This window comes from Macrotis lagotis, chromosome 3 (genome assembly GCF_037893015.1).
Source record: "Macrotis lagotis isolate mMagLag1 chromosome 3, bilby.v1.9.chrom.fasta, whole genome shotgun sequence".
NCBI classification, from domain to species: Eukaryota; Metazoa; Chordata; class Mammalia; order Peramelemorphia; family Peramelidae; genus Macrotis; species Macrotis lagotis.
Genome location: NC_133660.1, coordinates 251,492,042 through 251,518,240, shown reverse-complemented (window position 1 = coordinate 251,518,240; position 26,199 = coordinate 251,492,042). Strand labels below are relative to the sequence as shown.

At 37.5% G+C, this 26,199-nt stretch overlaps 1 protein-coding gene across 1 annotated transcript in view; it reads left to right on the top strand.

Annotated features, from left to right (window-relative positions):
* Window positions 1-20,981, top strand: part of LGR4 (leucine rich repeat containing G protein-coupled receptor 4) — a 121,301-nt gene extending 100,320 nt beyond the window's left edge. The window contains exons 7-18 of the mRNA XM_074230406.1: window positions 232-300; window positions 1,342-1,413; window positions 1,606-1,677; window positions 1,983-2,051; window positions 4,477-4,548; window positions 7,358-7,423; window positions 9,151-9,222; window positions 11,089-11,160; window positions 11,518-11,643; window positions 13,539-13,660; window positions 13,958-14,035; window positions 17,790-20,981. Of these exons, the coding sequence (XP_074086507.1) occupies window positions 232-300; window positions 1,342-1,413; window positions 1,606-1,677; window positions 1,983-2,051; window positions 4,477-4,548; window positions 7,358-7,423; window positions 9,151-9,222; window positions 11,089-11,160; window positions 11,518-11,643; window positions 13,539-13,660; window positions 13,958-14,035; window positions 17,790-19,066 (2,167 nt within the window). The 3' untranslated portion in view covers window positions 19,067-20,981. The remainder of the gene's footprint in view (window positions 1-231; window positions 301-1,341; window positions 1,414-1,605; window positions 1,678-1,982; window positions 2,052-4,476; window positions 4,549-7,357; window positions 7,424-9,150; window positions 9,223-11,088; window positions 11,161-11,517; window positions 11,644-13,538; window positions 13,661-13,957; window positions 14,036-17,789) is intronic.
* Window positions 20,982-26,199: the final 5,218 nt, after the last annotated feature.

The following is a 26,199-nucleotide window of genomic DNA, read 5'->3' as shown; positions in this document are numbered from 1 at the left end:
TCCTTCCAATAGAGGTATCAAATTCAAATTAGAAATATATCCCTGAGACCATGTATTGACTTAGAAAACCACAGATTAGCAGGATCTATGTTGTTGCATTTTTGTTGATTTTGTTAGACATTTCTCAGTTACATTTTAGTCTGGTTCAGGCCCAGAGTTTTAAACTTCTGCCTTGCAAAGATGTGATTATTGTTCAGTCTGGTTTCATCTTCATTTTCATATTCCTTCTAGGGATTTGAATTATAATAATTTGGGAGAGTTTCCTCAAGCGATTAAAGCCCTGCCAAGCCTGAAGGAGTTGTGAGTCTGTCTTTGCTCTCTTGATGCTTCATTCTTCCAGCAACCCTACCCCAACCTTAGTGCTCTGAATCTGTAATCTCTTATGTAATTATATCAAATAAACTATGTTACTGTCCAACCCAGTAAGCATTTACCCATTGAGCCCATAGGGCTTTGAGCAAATCTCTTTACCTTCTGAGGCCTCAGTTTCCTGGTCTGTCAAATGAGAAGGGTTGATCTGGATGAACTCTTGAGTCTTCTTCCAGTACAAGGAACCTCTTACATGCCAAACTTCTGCTGGGCACAGAGATCATTCAGTTGTACTTATAAGGTTTCCAAGTTGTCTAATCCATCCTAAGGATACTTGATATTTGTGGGGAGAAGATGACATTGATCAAGAAAGACTTTCTGTAGGAAGAAGCACCTGAGCTAAACTTTGAAAGAAGATAGAAATACTGAGAGATAGCAAAGCATATCTTTACTCCAAGGCCATAGTTTAACTTAGAATCCAGGGACAATATTTATACACACACACACACACACACACACACACACACACACATGTAAATACAGAGGAACACTCTATCCTAAGTTAAACTGTGACTTTGAAGTGAGACATAGTGCTTCTTCATAGGATAATTACCTCTAAAAGATGAGACAAATGAGAATTTCCTTTTCTTCTTCACCCCCCCCCCCTTTTTGAAGTTTGTTTTGGAATATTTGTTATTTGTGTTTCATATTGAGATGAATAGGAGTTGGGGTGGCTAGGTGGCGTAGTGGGTAAAGCACCAGCCTTGGAGTCAGGAGTACCTGGGTTCAAATCCGGTCTCAGACACTCAAGAATTACCTAGCTGTGTGGCCTTGGGCAAGCCACTTAACCCCATTTGCCTTGCAAAAAAAAAAAAACCCTAAAAAAAAGGAAAAAAAGAGATGAATAGGAGTATATAATTATAATTATGTTACAGTATATGTAGTTTATCTATTTTTAAATACTTCTATCCAATAGTAAAGTTAACTTCATGATAGAATATGAATCTCAATATAGTTTCTCTCTTTCCATAGGGGATTTCGTAGTAATTCTATTTCTGTAATCCCTAATGGAGCATTTGGTGGAAATCCACTCTTAAAAACCATGTAAGTACTTTGGAAAGCTTTTTTTAAAAAAATGTTAAATTATGCTAAGCTGTCTCAATCATGCCAGACATCTGGACAGAGAGGGAAAATATCAGTTAAATCTTTTGGTTATTTGGCATCTATATGCAGACAGATTTAGTGCTGAATGACTTCATGAACATGTGGAAAATTTACCTCTTCATAATTTTGCAGCCATTTAAATGACAATCCTCTATCTTTCGTGGGGAACTCGGCCTTTCACAATCTGTCGGAGCTACATTCTTTGTAAGTAGGACATTAATCGGGGGTTCTGGGTTTTGTTTTCATTAGTTGTGCCGTTTCTTTTTGTCTGTGATGCCTGGAATGGAATTGAGCTAACTTGTTTATGTGAACACTTTTAGCTAAGTTATCAACATTCCAGACTTAGTTGGAGGGATTTGGGGCTGATTTTGTTTTTAGTACAGAGTTAATTCTATAATTTCACCTAGGATGAGAGTAAAATAGATTGGGAAGGTCAAAATATATCTTATAAGAATTTCTTTTATAATTCTCAATTTCTTTTTCTAACATTTCTTTTTTTTTTTTTAAAGAGTCATTCGGGGTGCTGGCATGGTACAAGGATTTCCTAACCTGACTGGAACCATCAATTTAGAGAGTTTGTAAGTATAGGCCTTTTTAAGTTGGGGAAAGGGGGTTGGACACCATAAGAATAAACATAGAAACAGATTACAAGTTATCATGGATTATATGAAAACATCTTCTAATACACTAATTAGAAAAGAAATTCCAATTAAAACAATTAGCAAATTTTCAGATTCCCACAAAACAGGAAGGGATGCTCAATGTGAAGACAAAATAACAAGAATCCAAAAGATCTTGACAGTGCTTGCCACAGAGTAGGCCTTCAACAAATGTTTATTGATTAATTAAAATATTGAACTGGATCTAAGATGTTGAAGTTTTCTGTATAGGATAAAAGGGCAAAGTTTTACATTTGGCTTAAAAAGCAATATGAAATGGAGGAGGCTTGGCTGGACAGTGATTGTTGTTTTAACAAAGATGATCTGAGGGTTTATTGAATTGCAATCAATATTGTGACATAGGAGTCAGAAAACCACTAGTGTCTTCCTGGACTACATTAAGTGTATCCAGACCAAGGGAGGCAATAGTCTCACTGTATTCTGCTCTTGTCATTACCACATCTAAAAGATTATGCTCAGTTTCTTGGCATCAAATTTTATTTAAAATGGCAATAAGCCCGAATATGTCCAAAGGAGAATGACCGATTTGGTGAAAGAATTGGATATGGCCACACAAGAAATGTTTGAGAGAATTGACTGTTCAGCCCAGAGAAGACAAGGGGGCAGAGGGGGAAAGGATTTCTCCTTTCAAGTACTGGAAGAGCTATTGTGGAAGAGGGATTAGATTTATTTTGCATGACCCCAGGGGCCACAGCTAGGAGCAGTGGGAGATAGAAAGAGAGGCAGATTTCAACTCATTATAACAAGAAGCTTCCTAATAATTCAGATTGGCTCAAAGTAGAATGGATTGTATAGGGAGATTCTTCATCACTGAGAGTCTTTCAAGTAGAGGTTGGAAGATGTTGGGGGAAGGGGCTGTGTGGTTGAGGAGGCTGATGTTCACCTGCAGTTTGGACTAAGTGACATCTGAGGTTCAACCATCAGATTCCACAGTAGCCTCTCCCTTCATCTTTCAAAAACTTTCTTTTGAGTCGCTATTGCCAGAAAGATGTTAGTGATTCCTCTTTACAATAGGAGAAAGCCCCTATCCTTAGCTTGACATTCAGGGTATTCTACAACATGGCTCCAGCAAAAATCCCTTCTCTAGAGGGATTAATTTAGAGATTATCGCTATTCTGCCCACTTACCAAACTCATTTGTGCAAGGTTCCCTTAGCCAGGAATGTACTCTTCACTCCACTCCCACCCCCCTTCCCCCAATCTCTGCCGTTTCCATATTTTTTCCCAAGTCCCAGCTTCTTGAAATCTTCTCATAATATATTTTGAATTTTTTTTTTTTTAGGTTTTTTGCTAGGCAGTGGGGTTAAGTGGCTTGCCCAGCGCCACACAGCTAGGTAATTATTAAGTGCCTGAGACTGGATTTGAACCCAGGTACTCCTGACTCCAGGGCCATTGCTTTATCCACTGCACCACCCAGCCGCCCCTCTCATAATATATTTTAACCTAGAATTTATCTTTTTCGTGAGCTTTCTGTCTCTTATTAGTCTTGAAGATACTTATTGTGTGACCCTGGGCAAGTCACTTAATTTCTCAGGGCAAAAGTTTCCTCATCTGTAAGATGAGGGAGTTGGGCTCAATCTCAGATTTGTCTTTCACCTCTAAATCTATGATCCTGTGAAATGAAAAGGACATAAATGTAAATGGTAGCTATGAGCATGGGAAAAGAAGGGACAGATGAAAAAAAATTTTAAGTAAAATGGACGAATCTGACAGATAGTATGGTGTAGTGAAAATACCACTAGATCTCAAATTTCAAAACCTACATTTAAATCCTACTACTTCTGCTTATTAACCATGTGATTATTTAATACACCTTTTTTGTACTTGAGTTTCTCATCTGTAAAATAAAGTTTGAACAAAATGATTCCTTCAGTTATTCCAGCTCAAACTATACAATTCCTCAGTGATGACATGGGAATTTTCCAAGAATGGAGCCAGGGAGATGGAGAGGACAAAGAGGATTCCAGCATGTTGAGCCTGCTGTCTGGATCACTGAGTAGCAAAGACAGAAATAGGGAGAGAATAAGGGAGTGATCTAAGGTGATGGATGAATTTTTCTTAATCACCTGTAGCGAGATGGAATATTTTTCTTGACATTGTTAGTGACATATTTTAAATACGTTAATGAGTTGGATTGACAAAGGATCTGAAAGCCTAAAAGAAGAGTTCATTTTTCTTGCTCAGCAACTGACTTTAGGTCTTGGAATTGGCAGGGCCTGTGTGCAAAGACTGAAGTATTTATTTATTTTTTTAATAAGAGTGAAGTTCTGTTGATTTCTTTCATTTGTATGGACTCTCACTAGTACAATATTTTTTTTCCACAGAACCTTGACAGGCACCAAGATAAGCAGTATCCCCAATAGCTTGTGCCAGGATCGAAAGAAGCTTAAGACTTTGTAAGTTGGAATCTTCTACTCTTACCTCTCTTGTCACTGAACATTTGAAAGAAGACCAAGAACTTGGATTATCTTTTAGCGTGCTTCCTGAGTTAGTGAAGGGTCATTTTGAGACAGGCGTTGTTTACTGATCGACTCTACCAAAGGAGGTGCACAGTGGGATGGCTAATCCAGCTTTAGGGATAATGTGATAATAACTTGTGCTTGAATTTTGAAATGTGTTGACATTCTCTTTGGGGATTGACTTGAAATGAATAGATCTTGGGATTTCTATGTCATCTAGCTCAATGTGAGTTAATAGGCACCATACAGCCTATAGAACTAATGAATTAGGTCCTGGACTGCAATAAGAGAGGCCTGGTATTCAAAACATGTTGTCTACTATCCATAAAGACATGAAAATCTGGTACCCAGAACCACCCAGGAGAAACTAATTTGATAAGGAGAGAGTACAACAAATCTGTTACCTCCCTTGTGCTGGATGCTATACGTCTATTTTTTTTTTAATTAAAGATATTATTTTGAATTTTACAATTTTCCCCCCAATCTTACTTCCCTCCCCCCACCCCACCCCCCATGCAAAGCAGTCTGTCAGTCTTTACTTTGTTTCCATGTTGTACATTGATCCAAATTGAGTGTGATGAGAGAGAAATCATATCCTTAAGGAAGAGACAAGAAGTCTAAGAGGTAACAAGATCAGACGATAAGACATCTGTTTTTTTTTTCTAAATTAAAAGGAACTATAGCTCTGTTAATGAAATTTCTTATCCCATTGGAAAGGTAACTTGGATAACTTCTGTCCTGAACTTGGGTACATCTGGACAGTTTTGGGCACAGCACTTAATTTCACATTTCCCAGGCATATCTGGGAAAAGTTGCCCATCTAGATAGAAGGAGTTGCCTCATTTGCAAATTACCACAGCAATGAAATACCAAGTTCTGGCAAAAACAAAAAACAAAAAAAAAAACCTTGACTTTTTGAAGCCACTGAAACTATGATTTATGTAGAGCTGGCATTCCTGATGTCCCTTACTTTCAACTGTCCAAATATCCCATGTCTTGGGTACCACTTTTAGAAAGTCAACCAATAAGCATTTATTCAGTGCTTCCTCTATGCTACATATTATGTCAGAGATAAAAGAGGGAGAAATAGTCTTTCCCGGAGCTCCCATTTTTAATGAGGGAGACAGTGTGGGCATAACTAAGGACATGAAAGTTCTCTGCAGAGTAGATGGAAGGTCACCCGAGAGAGGGTATGGACAAACCAGAGCATGTCCAGGTCCAGCTGAGGGGAACTAGATGGGTCGGATGCTGCCTGAAGAACTGGGGCTTTTGGGACAGTAGAAGAGAAGTCCCATTGGGAAACATGACAGCTCCTCATGGGTGTTTGAATGTGGCAGAAAGATTAGCCATGTTCAGATTGTCCCAGAGGACGGAGGTAAGAACAGTGAGTGGGAGCTTAGGGGGGGGGGGGGGGCATATTCCAATTGGATGCAATCAGAAGTTTGCCTCAGACTTGAATTAGGGTTATCCCACAGTGGTCTGAACTGCTCTGGGAAGTTGAAGGGTCTTTAGACCAAACCAGTCTTGACCTACTTTCTGGAGATGTCCCCAAACAAGAATGGGTTGGACCTTCTGAAATCTGAGAGTCTTAGAGCTGGTCTGAGAGGAAGAAAACTGAGCTTTGTGGCCATTCCACATCCTGAGCCTACCCTCTCTCCCTGCCCATTTACTCTTTGCTCCAGTGCTTTGCCCAGATCTGGTGTTTCCTTGTATTGCATCACCAGATTAAACAGCTGCCTTTTGGGAAATCTTTCTTGGTGCAAGGGTGGGTTAAATATTTGGGCTAATGGACTGCAGAATGGTTCGCAGAAATAAGTATCAGATGTCACCAAATAAACCTGTGCTAGTGGCACCAGTCTCTTTGCTTTTCCTGCCATGAGATCTCCATCTCCTGACTTTATGTACTTTCACTAGCTCCCGTCCTATCCCCTCATTTCTACTCCTTGGTTTCCTTCATATCCCACCTAACCAACCCCCCCCCCCCCCACCTCCTCCACAAGGAAGCCTCTCTGGATCCCCATTAATTCTAGTACCTTCTCTCTGTTTATTATTTTCACTTTATCCTGTTAGTGTCTCATTTGTACAGCGTTGTTTCATGTTTTCCTCATTAGACTATGAGCTCCTTGTGAGCAGGAACTGTTACTTTTAACCTTTCTTTGTGTCCCTAGCTCTTAGCTCAGTGGCTAATAAATGCTGATTGACTAAGCAGATGACTTAGCTGTCATCAAAAGGCAGTGATAACATATCTAAGTGATATGTTTCTGATTTTATAGACTTGATTACAGAGATTGTATTGTGACAAATTACAATGTTGATTTGTTATTGTATTCTGAAAATCAGGATTACTAAAACCTTGGGGATTTTTTTTCATTTTTAAAATTTTTTCTGACATGTAAAATATATGCATACTTGAAAGCATCTATGCTGTGTATAGTTATAAATGTTTTAATATTTGGTAACATAGTTCTATATAATACATTTTCAAGCATATATGCATATATAATGCATTTTAAAGCATATATGCATGTGTAGTTAGCTTTTCATTTTAGAAGTTCTTTGCAAATGTTTTAAAGGTAAAGAATGTTAAGCTTGTTGTGAATCTCTATACCATCGCGTCTTGGAGACATCCTTGTTTTTCCCTGTGTAGCCAGGATTGTTTTGGGGCTTTTCGTGGAGTTTGTAGGCTGCTTTCTTTAACGGTGCTTTCAATGACACTAAAGCAATTATCTTTTTTCTCCACCTTTAGGGACTTGTCTTACAACAATATACAAGAACTTCCGAGTTTTAACGGATGCAGTGCTTTGGAGGAAATGTAAGTTAGTGTTTGCATTTATTCCTTCTAATAATGATGACACCTGTTTATGGGTTGTTTTGGTATTCACATCATGCTTTTCTCAGTGATTCCAAATAGAATTTATACCTCTTCCACATAGTAGGAGCATAAATGCTTGTTGAAGCATAAATGCTTAGTTGAAGAAGAAATGTTTGAGAAGGTACCATGATGTTTATAATTCTTCATCCAAATAGCATTTTAGGGACCACATGCCCAGTCCTTCAAGGAGGCTAGTCAGATCTGATGTATAGCTCCATTTTCCTGTTCACCCAGGAGCAATGAGTGATGGAGCTGGAACCCACATTCAGAAGCCCAATATTCTTTTTTCTACATCACGAGAAGTTCAAATTCATATCCAAAGCCCAGAAAAGGCAGCTCCTTGTTCCTTTGTATATTGATGTTGTTGTGTTAGGTACTCAGTTTTCACCTGCTATATTTGTCTGGGAGCAGGGAGATCTGCATAGTTTAGGAAATATGACCTGATTCTTGCAAAGAAGGTGATGGTTTTTGTATTCCTGTGAGTGGTGTAAAGAGATTGAGATTGTTCTTGGAATTAGGGCAGACCAAGTGTTGACTCCTGCCTTAGGTAGGCAGTTGTTAGCTGTATGATTCTGGACAAATTTTCTCATTTATAAAATGTAGATCATAGAAGTTCCTTCCTCCCAGGGCTCTTGTGAAAACCCAGTCTAAACAACATAAATTAAGTATTTTGTATTGCTTTAATGAGCTATATAAACACTAATTATTACCATTATCTGTATTCTCACCATGTGGTTTTACCACTTATTAACTGTGTGATTTGGATCAGTATACTTAATGTTGGTCTTATTTTCCTCATCTGTAAAATGGAGAGATTCAGCCAATGACTACTAAAATTCCTTCTAGCTCCAAATCTGTGGTGCTAAATTTATACCCTTACTTATGTTTTATTTTAAAAAGTCTTTGTAAAATGGCACATGTCAGTCATACAGGATAAAGACTGAATAAATATTGCCATATTCCTCCTTTAATGTAAAAATGAAATTTCTGTGAGATCTTATATTTTTCACTGAGTGGACTCTAACGATTATCTAGTGCAAACCACTCATTTTGAAGATAAGGAAACTTAGGCCTTGAAAAACGAAGTGACTTGCCCAAGCTTCTTAAACATAAGGCATGGAAAGAATCCCAGAAACCATGTGGTCCAGCCTCATCATACTAAAACCTAGAAAAGACAACCAGATCCTTGCTCCAGATTCAGAACTTTTTACACTTTTACCCAGTGTCTGTTACTTCCACACTTGTTTGATATATATGACTTGAGCTGATGTGGTTTCATTAGAGTGAAATAATGATTTCTAATTGGCCTCTATATCTCCCTTCTGTGATGATACATTGCCAAGAGTTGGCATATGGGGAGTCATTTGTATTAGAGTAAATGGATTTCTAGAATTGACAGGTCTAGACAGTAGTTTGACCTCTCTCCATTCAAAACTTGATCCCTAGAGAAGGGAGGTTAAGTGACTTGACCAGGGTCACACCAGGAGCTTAGTGAGATGGTTGGTTCCATCTGGGAGTCCCAAGGAGTCTTGAGAAACAGATGGTCTCATAGTTTTTTCCATTAGGCCATGAGAAGACTATCATTACATTCCAGAAGAACAAATTCAATAGTTTTTTGTGCTAATCAGTTTTCTAAGAAAATTATTTTTCTTTCTTCATCATTTCAGTTCATTACAACATAATCAGATCCATGAAATTAAAGAAAGCACCTTCCAAGGACTTACTTGCCTGCGAATCCTGTAAGTCTCTGTATTCTTATTGAAGACAATCTTTATGAGCTTGTGGATTTATATACTAATTAAGAGGAATTTATGTTGTCAGATGAATGCTATTTTATAGACATTGCATTCCGTTCTCTCTGTGTGTGTGTGTGTGTGTGTGTGTGTGTGTGTGTGTGTGTGTGTGTGTGTACATATATATATACACACACACATTTTAGTTCAACCTCAAAATTTTGGGACTTTAGAAATAGTTGTCTCGGTTTCTAACACTGCCTGTTAAATATAAAGAAAGTATATATTTTTTACAGTTTACCTTCTCTTGTGGTTAAATTACTTTCAGCAATTGTATAATTTTATTAGCATGTATGAATTCAGCAAAGTGTAGCTTTAAAAACATTCTGGGTTGGGAGGGCTTCTGTATAAACAATCCCCAAAGTTTTACTAGGGAGTAATTTGTACTGTTTAAATCACTAAAAGCAAGTTTGTGTGATGTACAACTGGAATATGAAACCTTTGCTGTCATGAACAAAAATGTTCACAAGACAGAAGTTTATCACTCAGATAAACATTTTAAAATAAGGTGATTTTCCTCCCATACATAAGCTTTCATCTCTTGCTTTGCCTGTGTGTCCAGTAGAATTGTTACCCTTTCCACCATTTCTTTACACTCCACTTGACTTCTTTTAAGTTCTGGTTCATAGCCACCTCCTGTGGGAATTTTCTTTTTTAATCATTCCAGTTATTAGACCTTAGACATTCTTTAAATCACATTGCATTTATTGACATGTGTGACTTTCAGATCCTCTAGCAAGAATGTAAGTTCCTTGAGAGTAAGAATCAGTGTTGATTTTAATCTTCATATCCCTGCAGCTTAAATATTATTTTGATGGAACTGAATATAACTAAATCAATTACAGGTCTATCATGAAATATAAAATTGGTGTCTCCCTGTTTGCTACCTAAGCAAAGCTTAATGTTGTTTCTAATCTTGGTCCATATGAACTCTCATTCTGAATAAGATATGTTTCTATAAGAAGCATTTTAGAGATGATGTTGGGGATCTTTGAATCAGTCTCCTGCCCTGGCCTGTTTGCTTGTGGTTGACAAGCCTGCTGATCCAGGCAGAAAAGCAAGGAAGGAACCTGACTTACAGCTGCTATTGCCTTCATAGCATTGAAAAATAAGCAGACATGCTCTGGTTCTTCCATATTTTAGGACGCAACGTGAGAAATTTTCCTATTTTTCCACTGGAAGAAATAAAGAAGGAACTATGTTTTTGTCACAGTGGTTAAAATTCTACCAAGTCTGAATTTTCAGCTATTTGTGATTGTTGATTCCATGCCATCCAATTTCCATAGAATGCATTTCTATATTCTATATAAGAATATGATTATTAGAGATAATGACTTTCTTGCTTGGGAAAGGCATATCTAAATCCCTTCTGGAATGCTATTGTTTGAATGTATATCAATATAATTATATTGACTATTTGTCCTCTCTCAAGTCCTTATCACTGACCTTTGAGCAAGCAAATACTAGAAAAACTATTAATATTTTCAGCCTTGTTTTGAGCCAGACTTTTTCTCATCTAGGGAATAGTACCAAAGGTTATATCATTTATAATTTTGAACTAGTTCCAGCATGATAAAGTTCAGAATATTCCTAACTATTCTAGAATGGGCCAACTTAAGTCTGTACTGCTTAAATATTTTTCTGAGAGAGATTGGTACAAAGAGTGTGTTCAACAGAATCACGAAAAATGTTTAAAAGATGCTTTCTTTTCAGGGATGTTATACAACTATCTCAGTCTCTAAAACCAGACAAGGGACTGACGTTTTGAGGGGTTTATATGAGAAGATTAACATACTATTCTAATAATTGCAGAGATCTGAGTAGAAACCTGATCCAAGAAGTTCACAATGGAGCATTCATTAAGCTTGGGTCAATCACTAACCTGTAAGTAGGCAATTTTATACAGTCATAATATACTGTTAATACATTAAAATACTGGGACTCTGGTGTCACCAAGCCCTGGGGCCTTGTCAAAATATTTCCCCTTTTCTTTGCTCTCTTTTATACTTGGCATGCCTCCCAACTGAGCAAGCTGTTTTGATTCTGATTTTGACAACACCCATAAAATAATCATTTTTGGAAAAGTAGTTGGCTTGGTAGACATTTACTTGTATGTTCTAGTTTAAACCAACTAATATTTGACCTTACATTAAAGGTAAAGACAAAATGTCTTCAGATGATTAACACTTTAGTATGTTAATCTAAGTTTTAATTTTTTTTTATTTTTTATTTTTTTTTTAGTGATATCAGTTTCAATGAACTGGCTTCATTTCCAACAGAAGGACTGAATGGGTTAAATCAATTAAAACTGACAGGCAACTTTCGTCTGAAAGAACCGTTAGCAGCAAAGGACTTTGTGAATCTCAGGTATTCTGCTGCCATTTTTCTTCATTAAAGAACATAAGATCATAGATATTGAGATAGAAAAACTCCTAGACCCTGTCACTTTACAGATGAGAAAACTGAGTCACAGAAAGAGTGCTAGAAAGTAGCTAAAGCAAGATTTGAATTTGGGCTTTCCTGGCTCCCAAGTATCATCTGCTCTCAATTAAATAACCTCCTGGTTGAGAGAGAAAATGAAATCCAGACTTTGTTCTGAGTATTTCTGGGCAGCTTAACCTTTCTTTCATTCCCCTTATGGGTGCACAAAGAAATTATTTGGTCCTATTTTCCAAGACTGGAAGTCATGACAATAAGTATCATTCACAAGACAGGCTTATTGCCACAAGATTGACTTGTTCTCTGATGTGCAGCAGAAATTCTTGTTCATCAGGACATGGCAGTGGAATAAAAGATCCCTGCAGTGGATGAGGAGAATTAGACAAGAATTCCAAGGCCACATTAGATGATTCAGTGTAGACAGATAGAACCTGAAAATTCGCCTTTGTATCAGAGACAAACAGGAGTTGTGTGCATTATTTACAAAAAGATTTTTGATAATATCCATAGAATTGTAGATAATCATCATCATCATCATCATGGCTAGTGTTTATTTAGTGCCTTAAGATTTCCAAAGGGCTTAACAAATAATACCCGACTTTATCTAATATCTAAGGCCCAGACAGGAACTTTGCATGACTTCATATAAGTTAGATAGGAGATAGAAGAGTCAGGATTTCAACCTAGATTCTCTGACTTAGAAAAACAGGATTTAGAGTTAGAAGAGATCTGAAAGGTCATCAAAATGAAGCCTGGTGACAGAATGATTTTACTTGTCCCAGATCCCAGAGGTGGACCTAGAGACAGTTCCCTGAGTTGAGTACAGCTTCCTTTCTCTTGTCCCTTATTGCATCTCTGAATTCAGTCCTTATCCTGAGTTCTCCTTTAACATGTATTAAATGTTATTTATTCATAAACTTTGATTTACACCCCATTTTTCAAGAGCATACTTCATATAAAACTGGGTATTTCTCATTTTCCTGAAAGCTTTGTAAATTTATCAGCATGTGAGTTATTAGTCATCAGACATTACTGTGGGTCAGTCACTGGCCCTTGTTGGGAATACAAAGACAAACCAGAAAGACAGTTTCTGCCCTCAAGGAACTAGAACAACACATAAAAGAAAGTTGAAAAGTGGGGAGGAGGTATCCATGAGGCAGCATGGGAGAAAAATTCAGAATCAAAAGATGAGTGAGGAGAGGAGAGGAGTGAGCATGGTTGACTTGGTCACTTCCTCAAAAAGAAAGTTCTGACAGAAATTTGCTAATCAGAGGGAGGATACTGTAAGGGCTAGAGAGATCTTTCAGGAAGAGAAAGTATTTTTCAGTGGGCAGGAGGCATCTTCCAAGGGGAAGAAGGATACTTGGATATAATGGACAAGTCTGGAGTCAGGAAAGTATCCAGATTGTACTATCTCCACTGCTGCAAATTCCAAGCCCTTTACAACTTCGTCTTCAAAAAAATTGAGTGTGACCTAAAAGTTCATCCCTTCTTGTGCCTTCCTGGGAGTGAGCTTGTCTGAAACTTACCTAGACTAGTCCTTGGATGGCAGCCCTACAATCCATCCTTGCACTCATGCTGGAGTTTTTCCAACTTGGTGTAGACCTCCTGCCAGTTTTTGTGTTCCATGACTTCTTGAGAACTAAGTTTTCGCCAACCAAGATGATGGCAGGAAATACAACATTAGTGAAGACTTAATGTACCTTTAGCTAATGAAGAAATGAACACACACACAGACACACATACACACTCACTCACTTACTCTTCCAGAACCTGAATGGTTTAATGTGGATTTCAAGAGCTCTTGCTTTATTTTGATTTAGGTCTTTATCTGTGCCATATGCTTACCAGTGCTGTGCATTTTGGGGTTGTGATTCTTACGCAAACTCAAATACAGACGATGCCAGCCTCCTAGACCACAGCGCTTCCTCCAACCAGGAAAAAGGCAAGTGTTGTATCAAACCAGAGGAAAACCCTCTTTTTGAGGGAGCAGTTGTTTCTGTTCCTGTCATTGGCAAGTGAAAAAAATGACTTTTTTATTTATGGCGTTTATACTAATATGTAGATGAATGCAAAAAAAAAATGCAAGAAGATGCATCCTAAGGCTGGGGCAAGACTCTCAGTAGCATTTAATATGAAATCTTATTTAAGAAACCTTTGAACATGTCTTGTATGAGCAGATATTTTTATGATTATCAGTTTGGGTCCAAAATGTGATTGTATGTTGTATTCTCCATTATAGCTGACCCAGCAGATCTTACAGGCAGACCTGAGAAAGAAGAACACAGCCAGACAATTATCCACTGTACTCCTGCAACAGGTAGGGTCAGCGCTTTGCTGATTGCTGTTTATATTTCAGACTGCTAGGTGTATCTCCCCCAAACCTTCTGGTGGTTCTGAAATAAGGATGCTCCCCTGCGGTCGGTGGGAGGGAAACCGTAGTAGCAGTTCAGGGTGTTCCAAGAATTTATTAATACTTAGTAACTTCCTCTGTCTAGTAAAAAAAAAAGTCATTGTAATTAGTATAGTGTAGGGGGGGAAGAGTGTTCTTTTTCCTTTTTTTCTTTAAAGGAAGAACATTTAAATATTCTTAGAATCCAGCATCTTAGAACATTGGAGTTCTAAGTCGATCAATCAGCAGGCATTTCTTAACAGCCTACTCTATGCTAAGGTCTTTACAATATTATCTCATTTTATTCTAACAATGACCTGGGGAGGGAGATGCTAGAACTATTCCTATTTTTCAGTGGAGGAAACTGAGGTAGGTGGCAGTTAAGTGGCTTGCCCAGGGTCAATAATTATTCAAGGCCCAATTTGAACTCAAGTTCTCCTGACTCTGGGCCTAGTGTTAAAGCTTAAAGCTGCCTATTAAGAGAATTTTGGAACATTCTCTGACATTTTTACAATGATTTTGAAAGTAAGAAGTGTAACTTAATTTGAAAAAATTGAGACTTACTGAGTATAAATGAGAATTCCCCATCTTGTAAGTGACAGAGTTGGGATTTGAATTCTGGTCTCGGTCAGTCCACAAGCATTTTGTAAAGTTGCCTATGATGGACCGATGCTAGGTCCTGGAGATAAATGTGTGAAATGAAGCAGAGCCTGCCCTCAAGGAGCTTGTATTCTGATGGAGAGCAAGTCTATCACTCCAAGGCCAGAGTTCTTGTCTTCTCTGTTAAGATATCCATTCCTGGAGGATGAAGGAATTCTTAATACAGTACCTCACCCATAGTAACTCCCTTAATAATTCTGGTTGATTGACTGGCATAGTCTTTCTTCTGAGATGACATGGTAGGCTTGGGAGTCACGAGGACCTGAGTTCAAATCCGGCCTCAGACACTTAATAATTTACCTAGCTGACATTGGGCAAGTCACTTAACTCTATTGCCTTGCAATAACAAAAAAAATTTGTCTTCTTATTTTAAAAAAAGACCTCCCCCCCCATTCACTAATTTCATTGATTTGAAAGAAAAAGAGGAAATTACTAAAACTAAGCATGCATACTAATGACAGACTTTGATTCCTGGAGAGGAAGAGCCACTAAGTGAAGAGTGATTTGAAATTTTACTTTGAAAGGAAAGATGAAATAAAATATAGCTGGTAGAATTTGTTTGATCTATACTAGATTTATTTGATGATACAGTAGCATAGCCTGGAGCTTAAATTTAGTACACAGAACATCAAAACCCTTAACTTTTAGATGGTTTTTTTTTTCCCTGATTCACTGGGACCCAGGGCAGGTAGGGAGAAAAATCATCCCTCTCCCCCAACCCAAGACTGGAAGAAGGTTTTGTGCTCACAGTGGAACCCAGGACCATATTCTGAAGTTTGATTTTGAAAACAGAAGGAGAATTGCATTTCACTGACTAACAGAGTATGGAAGCACTAACTCCTAGACAAGCAAGGGTTTGATGTTTTTTCTACCACCAGCTTCTATCTGAATTTATTTTATTTTAATGTCCCAATGTTCCCTTCCGGATGTTTCTCTCACCTACTAGTCCAGAAAGGACTGATATGCAGAAGGCCTTCATGTTTCCTGAAGGGAGTCCCCCTTCACTGGTGTCCCCCCACCCCCAAATTATATCCCCTGCTGGTCCACAACCTAGCTAAGGTTCCCCCTGGTAATTCCAATTTACTCCCTCTTAGAGGGTGGTCTGGGCTGCAACCCAGAGTATTCTTTCCTCTTTCCCTGTTGGGCTGTGACTTTAAAGGATGTGATATAAATAAAGATTATTTCCATTTCCTCAGCTGTCAAAAACATTAATAAAACTATCTGTACCAAGTTCAACTCATCTACCTAATGATAATCAGACCCTGTTGGTCCACACCAGCTGCATTACATTTTTGTACTCTTTGGGGCACCTAACATTGGGTCTTATGTTTAGTCAAGACTCCAAGAATATTTGTTGAATGAATGAGAATACAAAGTGTCCTGCAAATTTTATGTAATATGTTTCATTTTGTGAATTAGTCGTCCCAAAGTCTACAAGAGCCCTTACATTTATAGTTACCATAAACTTGACAGAGTTATTTGTTGATCTATGGAACAAATTTTCCTCATTTTAGCTGAAAATTTATTTTTCCTGTGTTGGTTTGGAGCAAGGTTAGAGTTGAATGTTTCCAGACCTTTAATGTGGATTGGTTGATGGGGCATAAGGAGCCTCTGGCCTTGATCTGATCTTCTGTTATTGCTAGAAAGAGAGCTTTTCACAGTTGTAGTAGGCTGCACTGCTAGGGCTTATCAAGGCAGACTTACTGAGAGTTCATGGAAAGAGAGAGAGGATAGGAGAGGAGGAGGAGGTAGGAGTAGGAGAGAGAGACAGAGAGAGAGAGAGAGAGAGAGAGAGAGAGAGATTGATTTCTGGCACCTGGACGAGTGTATTAATACAAAATGAGGCAGAATTGAGTATATTCTTGCATTATGCAGATTCTTGGAGTAGTACAACATTATAGTGGGAAGTTTGGTGAACGTAAGGAGTCTAATTATTCTGGGATCTTGAGCAAGTTGTTTGACTGTCTTAGTTCTCAGTTATTCTTAACTTAGCAAACTCCCTGTAGAATGGGCTTTTCCCTCTACAAAAATAGCATAGAAAAAGAGAAAGTGGGTGAAATGCAGGTCTTCATTATGTCTGACTTCCTTTTGTTTTTAAGTATATAGCTTATGAAGCTGTCTTTCTAACCTCCCTTTTGTTTCCCAATACTTTATTCTCTCTTTTTTTAACCTTATCTATGGCCCTCTGGTGGTTCCCTCCCCATACCCACCCTCCATTGGAAAAGAAAAAAAAGAGAGAAAGTCCTTCTAACAAATAGAAGCAGTTAACAAAACATATTCCTGCATTTTCTCTGTTCAAAAATGTATGTCTCATTCTGCTTCTGTAGTCCATTATATCGCTATATTTGACTACTGATTTAGCCTGAGTTCAAATCTGGCCTCAGACACTTAATAATTACCTAGTTTTAAGCATGCTTCCTCATTAGTCCTGGAGTCATGGGAGACCATCGCATTGATTGGAGTGTATCAGTATTTCAAAGTTGTTTGCATTTACGATATCATTGTAGCAATCATTCCTGGTTCTGTTCACTTCACAGTGCATCAGTCCATACCAGTCTTCCCAAGTTTCTTTGAAATCATTTTATCCCTACTTAAATTATTATTCCATTATATTATTGAACCATAATTTATTTGACCATTATCCAATAGATGCTTAGTTTCTTTGCTACTACCAAAAGAGAAATGCCTCAATAGGTGATTTAATATATATGGGGTCTTGTGAAATCTATAAATGCATTATAGATAAGTTAATGAGACTTTTTAAATGCCACTGATGACCTTTAAAATTCTTTGAAATAAAACTTAGTAGACACTCAAAATCATTATTTCAAGTTAGTGCCAAACTAAACTATTTTTAGAAACCATCTATCATTTTCAGTTTAAAGTTAATTAACTAGGGCAGGTGGGTTCTAAAAGCAGAAAAGTAGTCATTACTTTGGATGATGAAAAATGGTGCCTGAAACACTTTCATTTTTAAAACCTTCCCCTTCTTCCCCTTCCCTTCCTTTTTCCCCCCTTCTAGGAGCATTTAAGCCCTGTGAATATCTACTGGGGAGCTGGATGATACGTCTCACCGTGTGGTTCATTTTCTTGGTTGCCTTGTTTTTCAACCTCCTTGTCCTTGTCACCACATTTGCAGCTCGTGCTCCGTGGCCTTCCTCCAAGCTGTTCATAGGCTTGATTTCTGTGTCTAACTTACTCACGGGAGTCTATACTGGCATTTTAACTTTCCTGGATGCTGTCTCTTGGGGAAGATTTGCTGAATTTGGGATCTGGTGGGAGACCGGCAATGGTTGCAAAGTCGCTGGCTTCCTTGCAGTATTTTCGTCGGAGAGTGCCATATTTTTATTGATGCTTGCAGCTGTTGAACGAAGCTTGTCTGCTAGGGACATCCTGAAAAATGGGAAGAGCAATCATCTCAGACAGTTCCAGGCTGCCGCTGTGTTGGCATTTCTATGTGCTGCAGTGGCGGGGTGCTTGCCACTCTTCCACAAGGGGGAATATTCTGCATCTCCCCTCTGCTTGCCCTTCCCCACTGGTGAAACAGCTTCCTTGGGGTTTACTGTCACCCTGGTGCTCCTCAACTCACTAGCCTTTCTCCTAATGGCTATTATCTACACCAAACTTTACTGCAACCTGGAAAAGGAGGACCTCTCGGAGCACTCCCAAGCTAGCATGATTAAGCATGTGGCGTGGCTCATCTTCACCAACTGCATCTTTTTCTGTCCCGTTGCATTTTTCTCATTTGCACCCTTGATTACTGCGATTTCCGTCAGCCCAGAGATCATGAAGTCTGTCACATTGATATTTTTCCCTTTGCCTGCTTGCCTGAATCCAGTCCTGTACGTTTTCTTCAACCCCAAGTTTAAGGAAGACTGGAAACTGCTGCGGCGACACATTACCAGGAAGAATGGGTCCGTGGCTGTTTCTATCAGCAGCCAGGGTGGTTGTGTGACCCAGGATTTCTACTATGACTGTGGCATGTACTCCCACTTGCAGGGAAACCTGACTGTGTGTGATTGCTGCGAATCCTTCCTTCTAACAAAGCCAGTGTCGTGCAAACACTTAATTAAATCACACAGCTGTCCTGCATTGGCTGTGGCACCTTGCCAGCGACCAGATGGCTATTGGTCCGACTGTGGGACCCAGTCTGCGCACTCTGATTACGCAGATGAGGAAGACTCATTTGTCTCTGACAGTTCAGACCAAGTGCAGGCCTGTGGGCGTGCCTGCTTCTATCAGAGTCGGGGATTCCCTTTGGTCCGCTATGCTTATAATATACCAAGAGTTAAAGACTGAAAAACACTGTTAATAAGTTATTCTTTTGTTTTCCCCCCATTCCCTTTTAAAAAGTAAAATTATGATTTTTTTTCTCAAGTAAATGTACACTATTCTGAAGTTTCAGTGGGGAAGGACTTCTGTTTATCCTGCCTGGTATCATTAATAAAAAGAGAAGGTGGCAGGGCATTTTACATACCAAACATTTTCAAAGAACAGGAGCCTAAATTGTAATCAATGAAAATGAACAGTTCCAAGCACTGTCTTTCCTTTTATATAGTTTTTCTAACTTGAAAAACTTTTTAGCATATCCTAATTTGTATTTTGCTTCATGTGATTTGCAAGAGACAAATTCATCACCACTTCCCTATTAAAGATAAGGTAACGAACAGCTGTTAATATGAGAAAATTATTTTCCTATATGGAAAAAAATCCCTTCCTAATTTTGTATAGTGTGTTCAGCATTAATCTCAGGAAAATGTAGTACAGAGCCAATAAGGGAATGTCTTCCAGACAGAACTGTGAGGGGGGTGTAGACATTAAAACTTGGGTTTCTGTTTGAGTATTTGACTTAGCAGAATGAGACTTTGTTCAAAGAAGTGATGAACCCCCAAATTTGTAAAGAGTATTAAATTTAAAAATATTAACAGCTATCAAATTACAGTGGAACTTGAATGGTTGTTTTCTTCTATTAAAAATGGTTTTAATGAAATTTTTTTCCTTCATTTTTTGTGATCTTTCAAATCCTTCTATGATTTGTTAAAGGACTAAAGTGTTTAGTAGAGGGGTGGCTAGGTGGTACAGTGGATAGAGCACCAGCCCTGGAGTCAGGAGTACCTGAGTTCAAATCTGGCCTGTGTATCCTTGGGCAAGTCACTTAACCCCAAATGCCTTGCAAAAACCTAAAAAAAAAAAAAAAGAGTTTAGTAGAATGTTTGGTTTGAAACAAGTGAAATGGAAGTTTTTCATCACACCTTTCTCTTTGACAACATTCTCATTACATCATAGGCCCTACAGATATTTTCCAGTTTGCATGGCATGGTATCTGTTTTATTTGTTGATTTATACTGAAATCAAAAGTAGGCTTTGGAGAATGAATAGAATTAATTGGAAGGAACTCAGACTGATTAAGATTCAAAGTTCTTAAGTAGATGGTTCTTTAGTATAATAGGTTCTCCTAATACCTAAGGTACTGTCAGCCACCTGCATTAATTTTTCTTAGCATTCTTAATACTACCCAAAATGTGTGCCTAATTTATAAGCAGGGAGTAACTTAGATATTAGAAAGAGCTAGTGAGATACAGTAGGATAGGGCTTGAAAAAGCTTTTGTCTTAAGTTTCAAAAAAAGACCCCAACAAAACCCAAATTCACCAAGTTTGAGTCGGTGGGCCTGTAGTTCAAGACAATGTGAAGACTCATAACCAGTCACAGCTGTCATTAATCTGTTTTGAACAATAGGCTAAATCAGTAGCCAACCCACTGCCATTACCAGTTATTCTGGAAATATGGAAAAAAATTAAGCTAGATTGCAGTTTTAAAGTTTAAACTGTATATACTGTGCATATATTGAATTTTTATCTTTGTATGTAAATTATTTGATAGAACATATGATGGGAAATGTGGCTTCAGTTCATTTCGTTAATTAAAGCTACCTCCTAAGCAATAGTGTCTGCCAATAGCAGAATGTTAAATTGTGGTTTCTATCCTTTTTTTTTCATTGTAAATAATCTTGGTTGTACATTGTCAATGTAATGAAAAAAAAATCCAGAATCTTTGTATATCAAAATCATGTAGTTTGTACAAAAAAAAAAAATACGGGAGGGATTTATTTACTGGTTGCTGTCATTTTGTAAGGGCAACTGTTCACAAGTTTTAAAAATTGTTGTTTGTATATTTACATATCTCCTAAATATTAAATATTACATTGGTAAATAATTCCTTGTTGAAATCAATTTTGCATTATTTTAAGATACAGGTTACTGAAAACATTTTCCTCCTATGCTGTTTTTGAAAAAAAAGAAAAGTAAGAACCACAGACACTTCATTGCATGGAAAAACACATCATTTCATCTATGTGGATACTTCCTCTGCACCCAGATGTTCTCATGAGTTGGTGTGGCCAAAGAAATTTACCACCTGGAAGCCAGCCTTCTAGTGACAAAACTCTCAAACCATAGCAAGGCTGTTTTTTTGTAAGACAGATATACAACCCATTGGCTCAAAACTTTTCTTTTTTAAAATAACTTATAGGAGCAGTTAAGTGGCACTTCAATGGAATAAGAAAAACCCAAGCTAGAATCCTGACTCAGACTCATATGAGTTGTGGTGACACTTGCCAATGAGGGATTCACCTCTCAATCCAAGTTTCCTCATCTGTAAAATGGGAATAATAGTAACTCCTAAGTTCATAGGTTTCCTAGTGTTTAAAAATTGTGCCACCCCGAGAGTCACTGTGCAATGCTTACTGTACTAAACTTAGTATAAAACAAATGCTTATGGCTGTAAGAGAACAAGTTTTTCTGGCATTAGAACATGAATTTTTTCTATAGCAGAAAAAAGATAGAGGTGTAGATACTTTAGGACTTCAAAAGCTCTCTGATTTCATCATTGGGGATAACTCTACATGAATACAGGTTGAAGATTAAATAAGATAATATGGAAAGTTCTTTGTACACCTTAAAGTCTACATAAATTCTAGCCAAAATATTCAAAATGCCTCAAATTCAACCATTTGTTGAAACAAAGAAAAACTAGTTAAGCAAAACCAACCAAAGTGGTGACAGTGTCTAACAAGTATCTCTTAGCCCCTGAAATGATTGCAATACTCAAGTTCTCACTATGTATTTCCATTGGACTGCAGTCAATTTCAATGTTTTACATAATTATAACTTTGGATATCTAGGTGATTTGTTATTTGCAGTTAGTGGAACCCATACACACATTGAATTTGTTTTTATACATTTTATTGCTGTTTATTTTTTCTTACATCTTATCCTTCCCTTATCACAAAACATTGCCAGGCAAAACAAACCATTTATCATGCCTAAAAATATTCCTTATTTCACAGCTGTAATCTACCATCTCTTTCCCAAGGAGGAGGAAGTATGCTTAACCATCAGTCATCAGGAGTCAAGCCCTGTTATTATATTATTGAGAGTAAAGATGTATTTAAAAATTTTAGCTCTTATTTCTGTGGTCATTGTGTAAATTGTGTCCTTGGGTTCTGCTACTTTTGTAATGTAATGGTTAATACAAATCTTCCCAAGTTTCTCTGCATTCTTTAGTTATTGTTTTATGGCACTAATATTCCATAACATTTATATCACCCACTCGGTTCAATCATTCCCAATTTGGTTTAGGGCTTGCTAGAACTTGTGCTTGTCTGGCCCAAGTTTTAAAAGTGAAGTCATTTCTTCAACTGACAGCATCAATTTAGTGGGGGCATGTTGTGGGTATGTTTTTAGTTTGCTATGAAATACTTAGAGATTTGGTTTTACTGTACTGTACTTTTTAAAAATTTTTTTAATTTATTTTGTTTTCCAATTATTTACAATAGTAGTTTCTACCTATCATTTTTTGTAAAGTTTAGAATTTTACAATTTCTACCCCCTTCCTTCCTCCCCCCACCCCCCACAGAAGGCATTTGATAATCATCACATTGTTTCCATGCTATACATTGATTGAAATTGAATTTTTTGAGAGAGAAATCATATCCTTGAGGAGAAAATAAAATATTAAAGATAGCAAAGTTATAGTACATGAGACACTTGTAGTTCTTTGGTGTTAAAAAAAGTTATCAGATAATTTTGCTCTGAGTTTCTGATTTATGCATTTTTTTGTATTAAGATAAATTAAGAAAATCAGAGCCAAGAGAAAGCATTTGGGTACCAAAACTTGAAAATTTGGGTTCCCTAGTGTTTAAAAATTGTGCCACCCCGAGAGTCATTGTCCACTGTGCAATGCTCACTGTACTAAACTTGGTATAAAACAAATGCTTATGGCTGTAAGAGAACAAGTTTTTCTGGCATTAGAACATGAATTTTTTCTATAGCAGAAAAAAGATAGAGGTGTAGATACTTCAGGACTTCAAAAGCTCTCTGATTTCATCATTGGGGATAACTACATGAATACAGATTGAAATCCTGCTACGCTAGATTAGAAAAAAAATGAGTTTCTCTTGTGCCCTATCCATCTGTTCTAGCTGCTTTAGCTCTAGTTTTTAACTCTGTCACTTTGTTGAATTTTTACAATGCTAATGATTCTATGATTTTTTTTTTTGGTCCAGATTACTTTTTAAAAAAAAACACAAAAATTAAAATCCAGGGGGCTACTAGATGGCACAATGGATAGAGCACCGGCCCAGGAGTCAGGAGTACCTGAGTCCCAATCCGGCCTCAGACACTTAATAATTACCTAGCTGTGTGGCCTTGGGCAAGCCACTTAACCCCGTTTGCCTTGCAAAAAAACAAAAAAATTAAAATCCAACACTTCAGCCAAACATTTATTGATGCCTTCTATATTCACTGTCAAGTCAACAAGCATTTATTTAAACTTTTACCATGTTCTGATTGCTTATTGGACTACAGCCTCTCTCCTTGAAGAGCTCACATCCTTTTTTTTAATTAAATTTTTATTCCTCTTCAGTTCCTTCCCTGTTTGAAAAAGTAAGAAAAAGAAATCAATTGTTATATCAAGCAAAAATATATGTCCCAATCTGTGTTCCATCATCTCTCTGTCAAAAGGTAGACAGCAGGTTTCATTATGAAATCTTTTTTTTTTTTTTTAGGTTTTTGCAAGGCAAACGGGGTTAAGTGGCTTGCCCAAGGCCACACAGCTAGGTAATTATTAAGTGTCTGAGACCAGACTTGAACCCAGGTACTCCTGAATCCAGGGCCAGCGCTTTATCCACTCCGCCACCTAGCCACCCCTCATGAAATCTTAAAACTTACATAAATTCTAGCTAAATATCTGAAATTCCTCAGACTCAACCATTTGTTGTAACAAAGAGAAAATAGTTAAGTAAAACCAGCCACAGTGGTATCACTGCCTGATGGTGTTTCTTGGTCTTGGTTAGTATGAATAAGTAATCCCCTGAAATGATTGCATTATTCAAATTTTAGACTGAATGGGAATTAACAACTTGGCAGATTACAAAACCTTGCCCAAGCAAAAAAAAAACCCTCAAAATCTGAATGGACCAAATACGATCCATTATGGTTGGTTATCATCAGAATTCCTCTTAATTACTAATTATTATTTTAATTATATATATATATATAGATGCATGTGTATATATTTGTATACGCATACACACATATGTAGTATTTTTTTTAATTGGACAAGATCTGTTTTCTCATCTCAAATCCCTCTCCCTATCACATTAAGAATAGGAGAAAAACAAAACTCATTATACTATATACTATATATGAATCACTCCCAGGTCTTGTCTAATTGGATACTCTTTATGAAAACTAATAGTGGATTATCTCCTATATTTGAATGTAAGTTGTTCATCTTTGTTTTAGTTCTTTAGGATTGTTCATTTATATTTATTTTTTTTAATGTTTCTTTTAACTGCAGTGCTTGAACTTCAAAGCTTCTCCACAACTCTAGTCTTTTCATCAGGGATGCTTGGAAAGCTATTTAATTAAATTTCTTTCTCTCCTCCACGCTTCCAACCCCCACAACCCCAGCATTATTCTCAGTTTTGCTGGGTACATTATTGAGTAAAGGATATGGATGATCATATTCCAATTTTTCTGATGCTTTACAATGGTGGTTGCTAAGACGTGTGATACTGACTGTGGCTCCTCAGTACTTTAATTCTTTCTGGTTGCAATACTTTTTCTTTGACTTGGAAGTTCTGACTTTTGACTGTGATGTTCCTGAGAATTTTCATTTAAGGATTTCTTTTAAGAGGAGAACAGTGGGGGCAGCTAGGTGGCACAGTGGATAGAGTACCAGCCCTGGAATCAGGAGGACCAGTGGATTCTATTTCTACTTTACCCTCTGGTATTAGGAAGATTGGGGCAATTTTCTTTTAAGATTTTTTAAAATATGATATCAAGGGTTTTTTTTTTTAGGGTTATAGTATTTTCAAATAGTCCAGTGATTCTTAAATTTTTTTTCTATCAGTTTTCCAGGTCTTTTTTTTTGTCTTTTGATTTTGTTTTAATATTTCTTGTTGTCCCCTGGAGTCATTGGCTTCTATTTGATTCATTCAGATTTTCAGAGTGTTTGGTTTGGGTAAGGTTTTGTATAATTTGTGCCATGTTGTTCATTCCCTTTCCATTTCTTTCAGAGCTCATTTCTTTTCCAGTTTTATCCTCGAGAATTCTTTTTGTTTATAAAAACATTTTTAAACTTAAAAAAAAGCCTCTTGCTTCACATCTTTCAAAAATTCTAGTTGAATTTCTGCCCAGCATGTGTTTTTCACTCAGGTTTTGCTTATCTATGTTTTGGTGTTCTCTTCTGTGTTTAGTATCTTAAGCATTCTTGCCATCATATGATGGGGTCCTTTAATTCTCTCCTTTGTTCTTCTAGTATATTTCCTGGCATTAGATTTAAAATTAGGGCCATGCTTTTAGGGATTAGGTCTGGCCTTGTTCTGTTGTGGGGGACATTGAGCACTGTGCTATTCTAGGATCCCATGGACTGTCTAGGGGCTGTCAATTTTCAGTGTTCCCCAGTGGTCTGATTCAGAGAATCAAACTCTCTCCTAGTCTGAAGTAAACCACTGTTGTACTCAGCCCTGAGCAGACAGTTGGGATAATTCTTGGCTCAGAGCAGTAGAATTAAAAGTTCACTTTTGGGCTGGAATTCAGGCCCTGGTTATTTTTCTGTAGGTTAGGCTGAATATTGGAAATGAGACCCTGCTTTGTTTTTGAGGTCTGAGCCACACCATTGTCGGCCACCACCACTGGCTTCTGAACTTGCTCCTTTCTTGGTATACCATTCACTCTCTCTGCCTAGCAACACCATTGCTGAGTAAACTCTCCTCACTCTCCCCTGGATCTGTGAAGTGGAACTGGGGTGTACATGAAGGTCCCCCTATTCATCTCTCTAACAAGATAATCTAGACAAAGGACTTGTTGACTTTTTTGGAATTTCCCCATCAAGATACAAATTGGTACATTTTCTAGATCTGACCAGA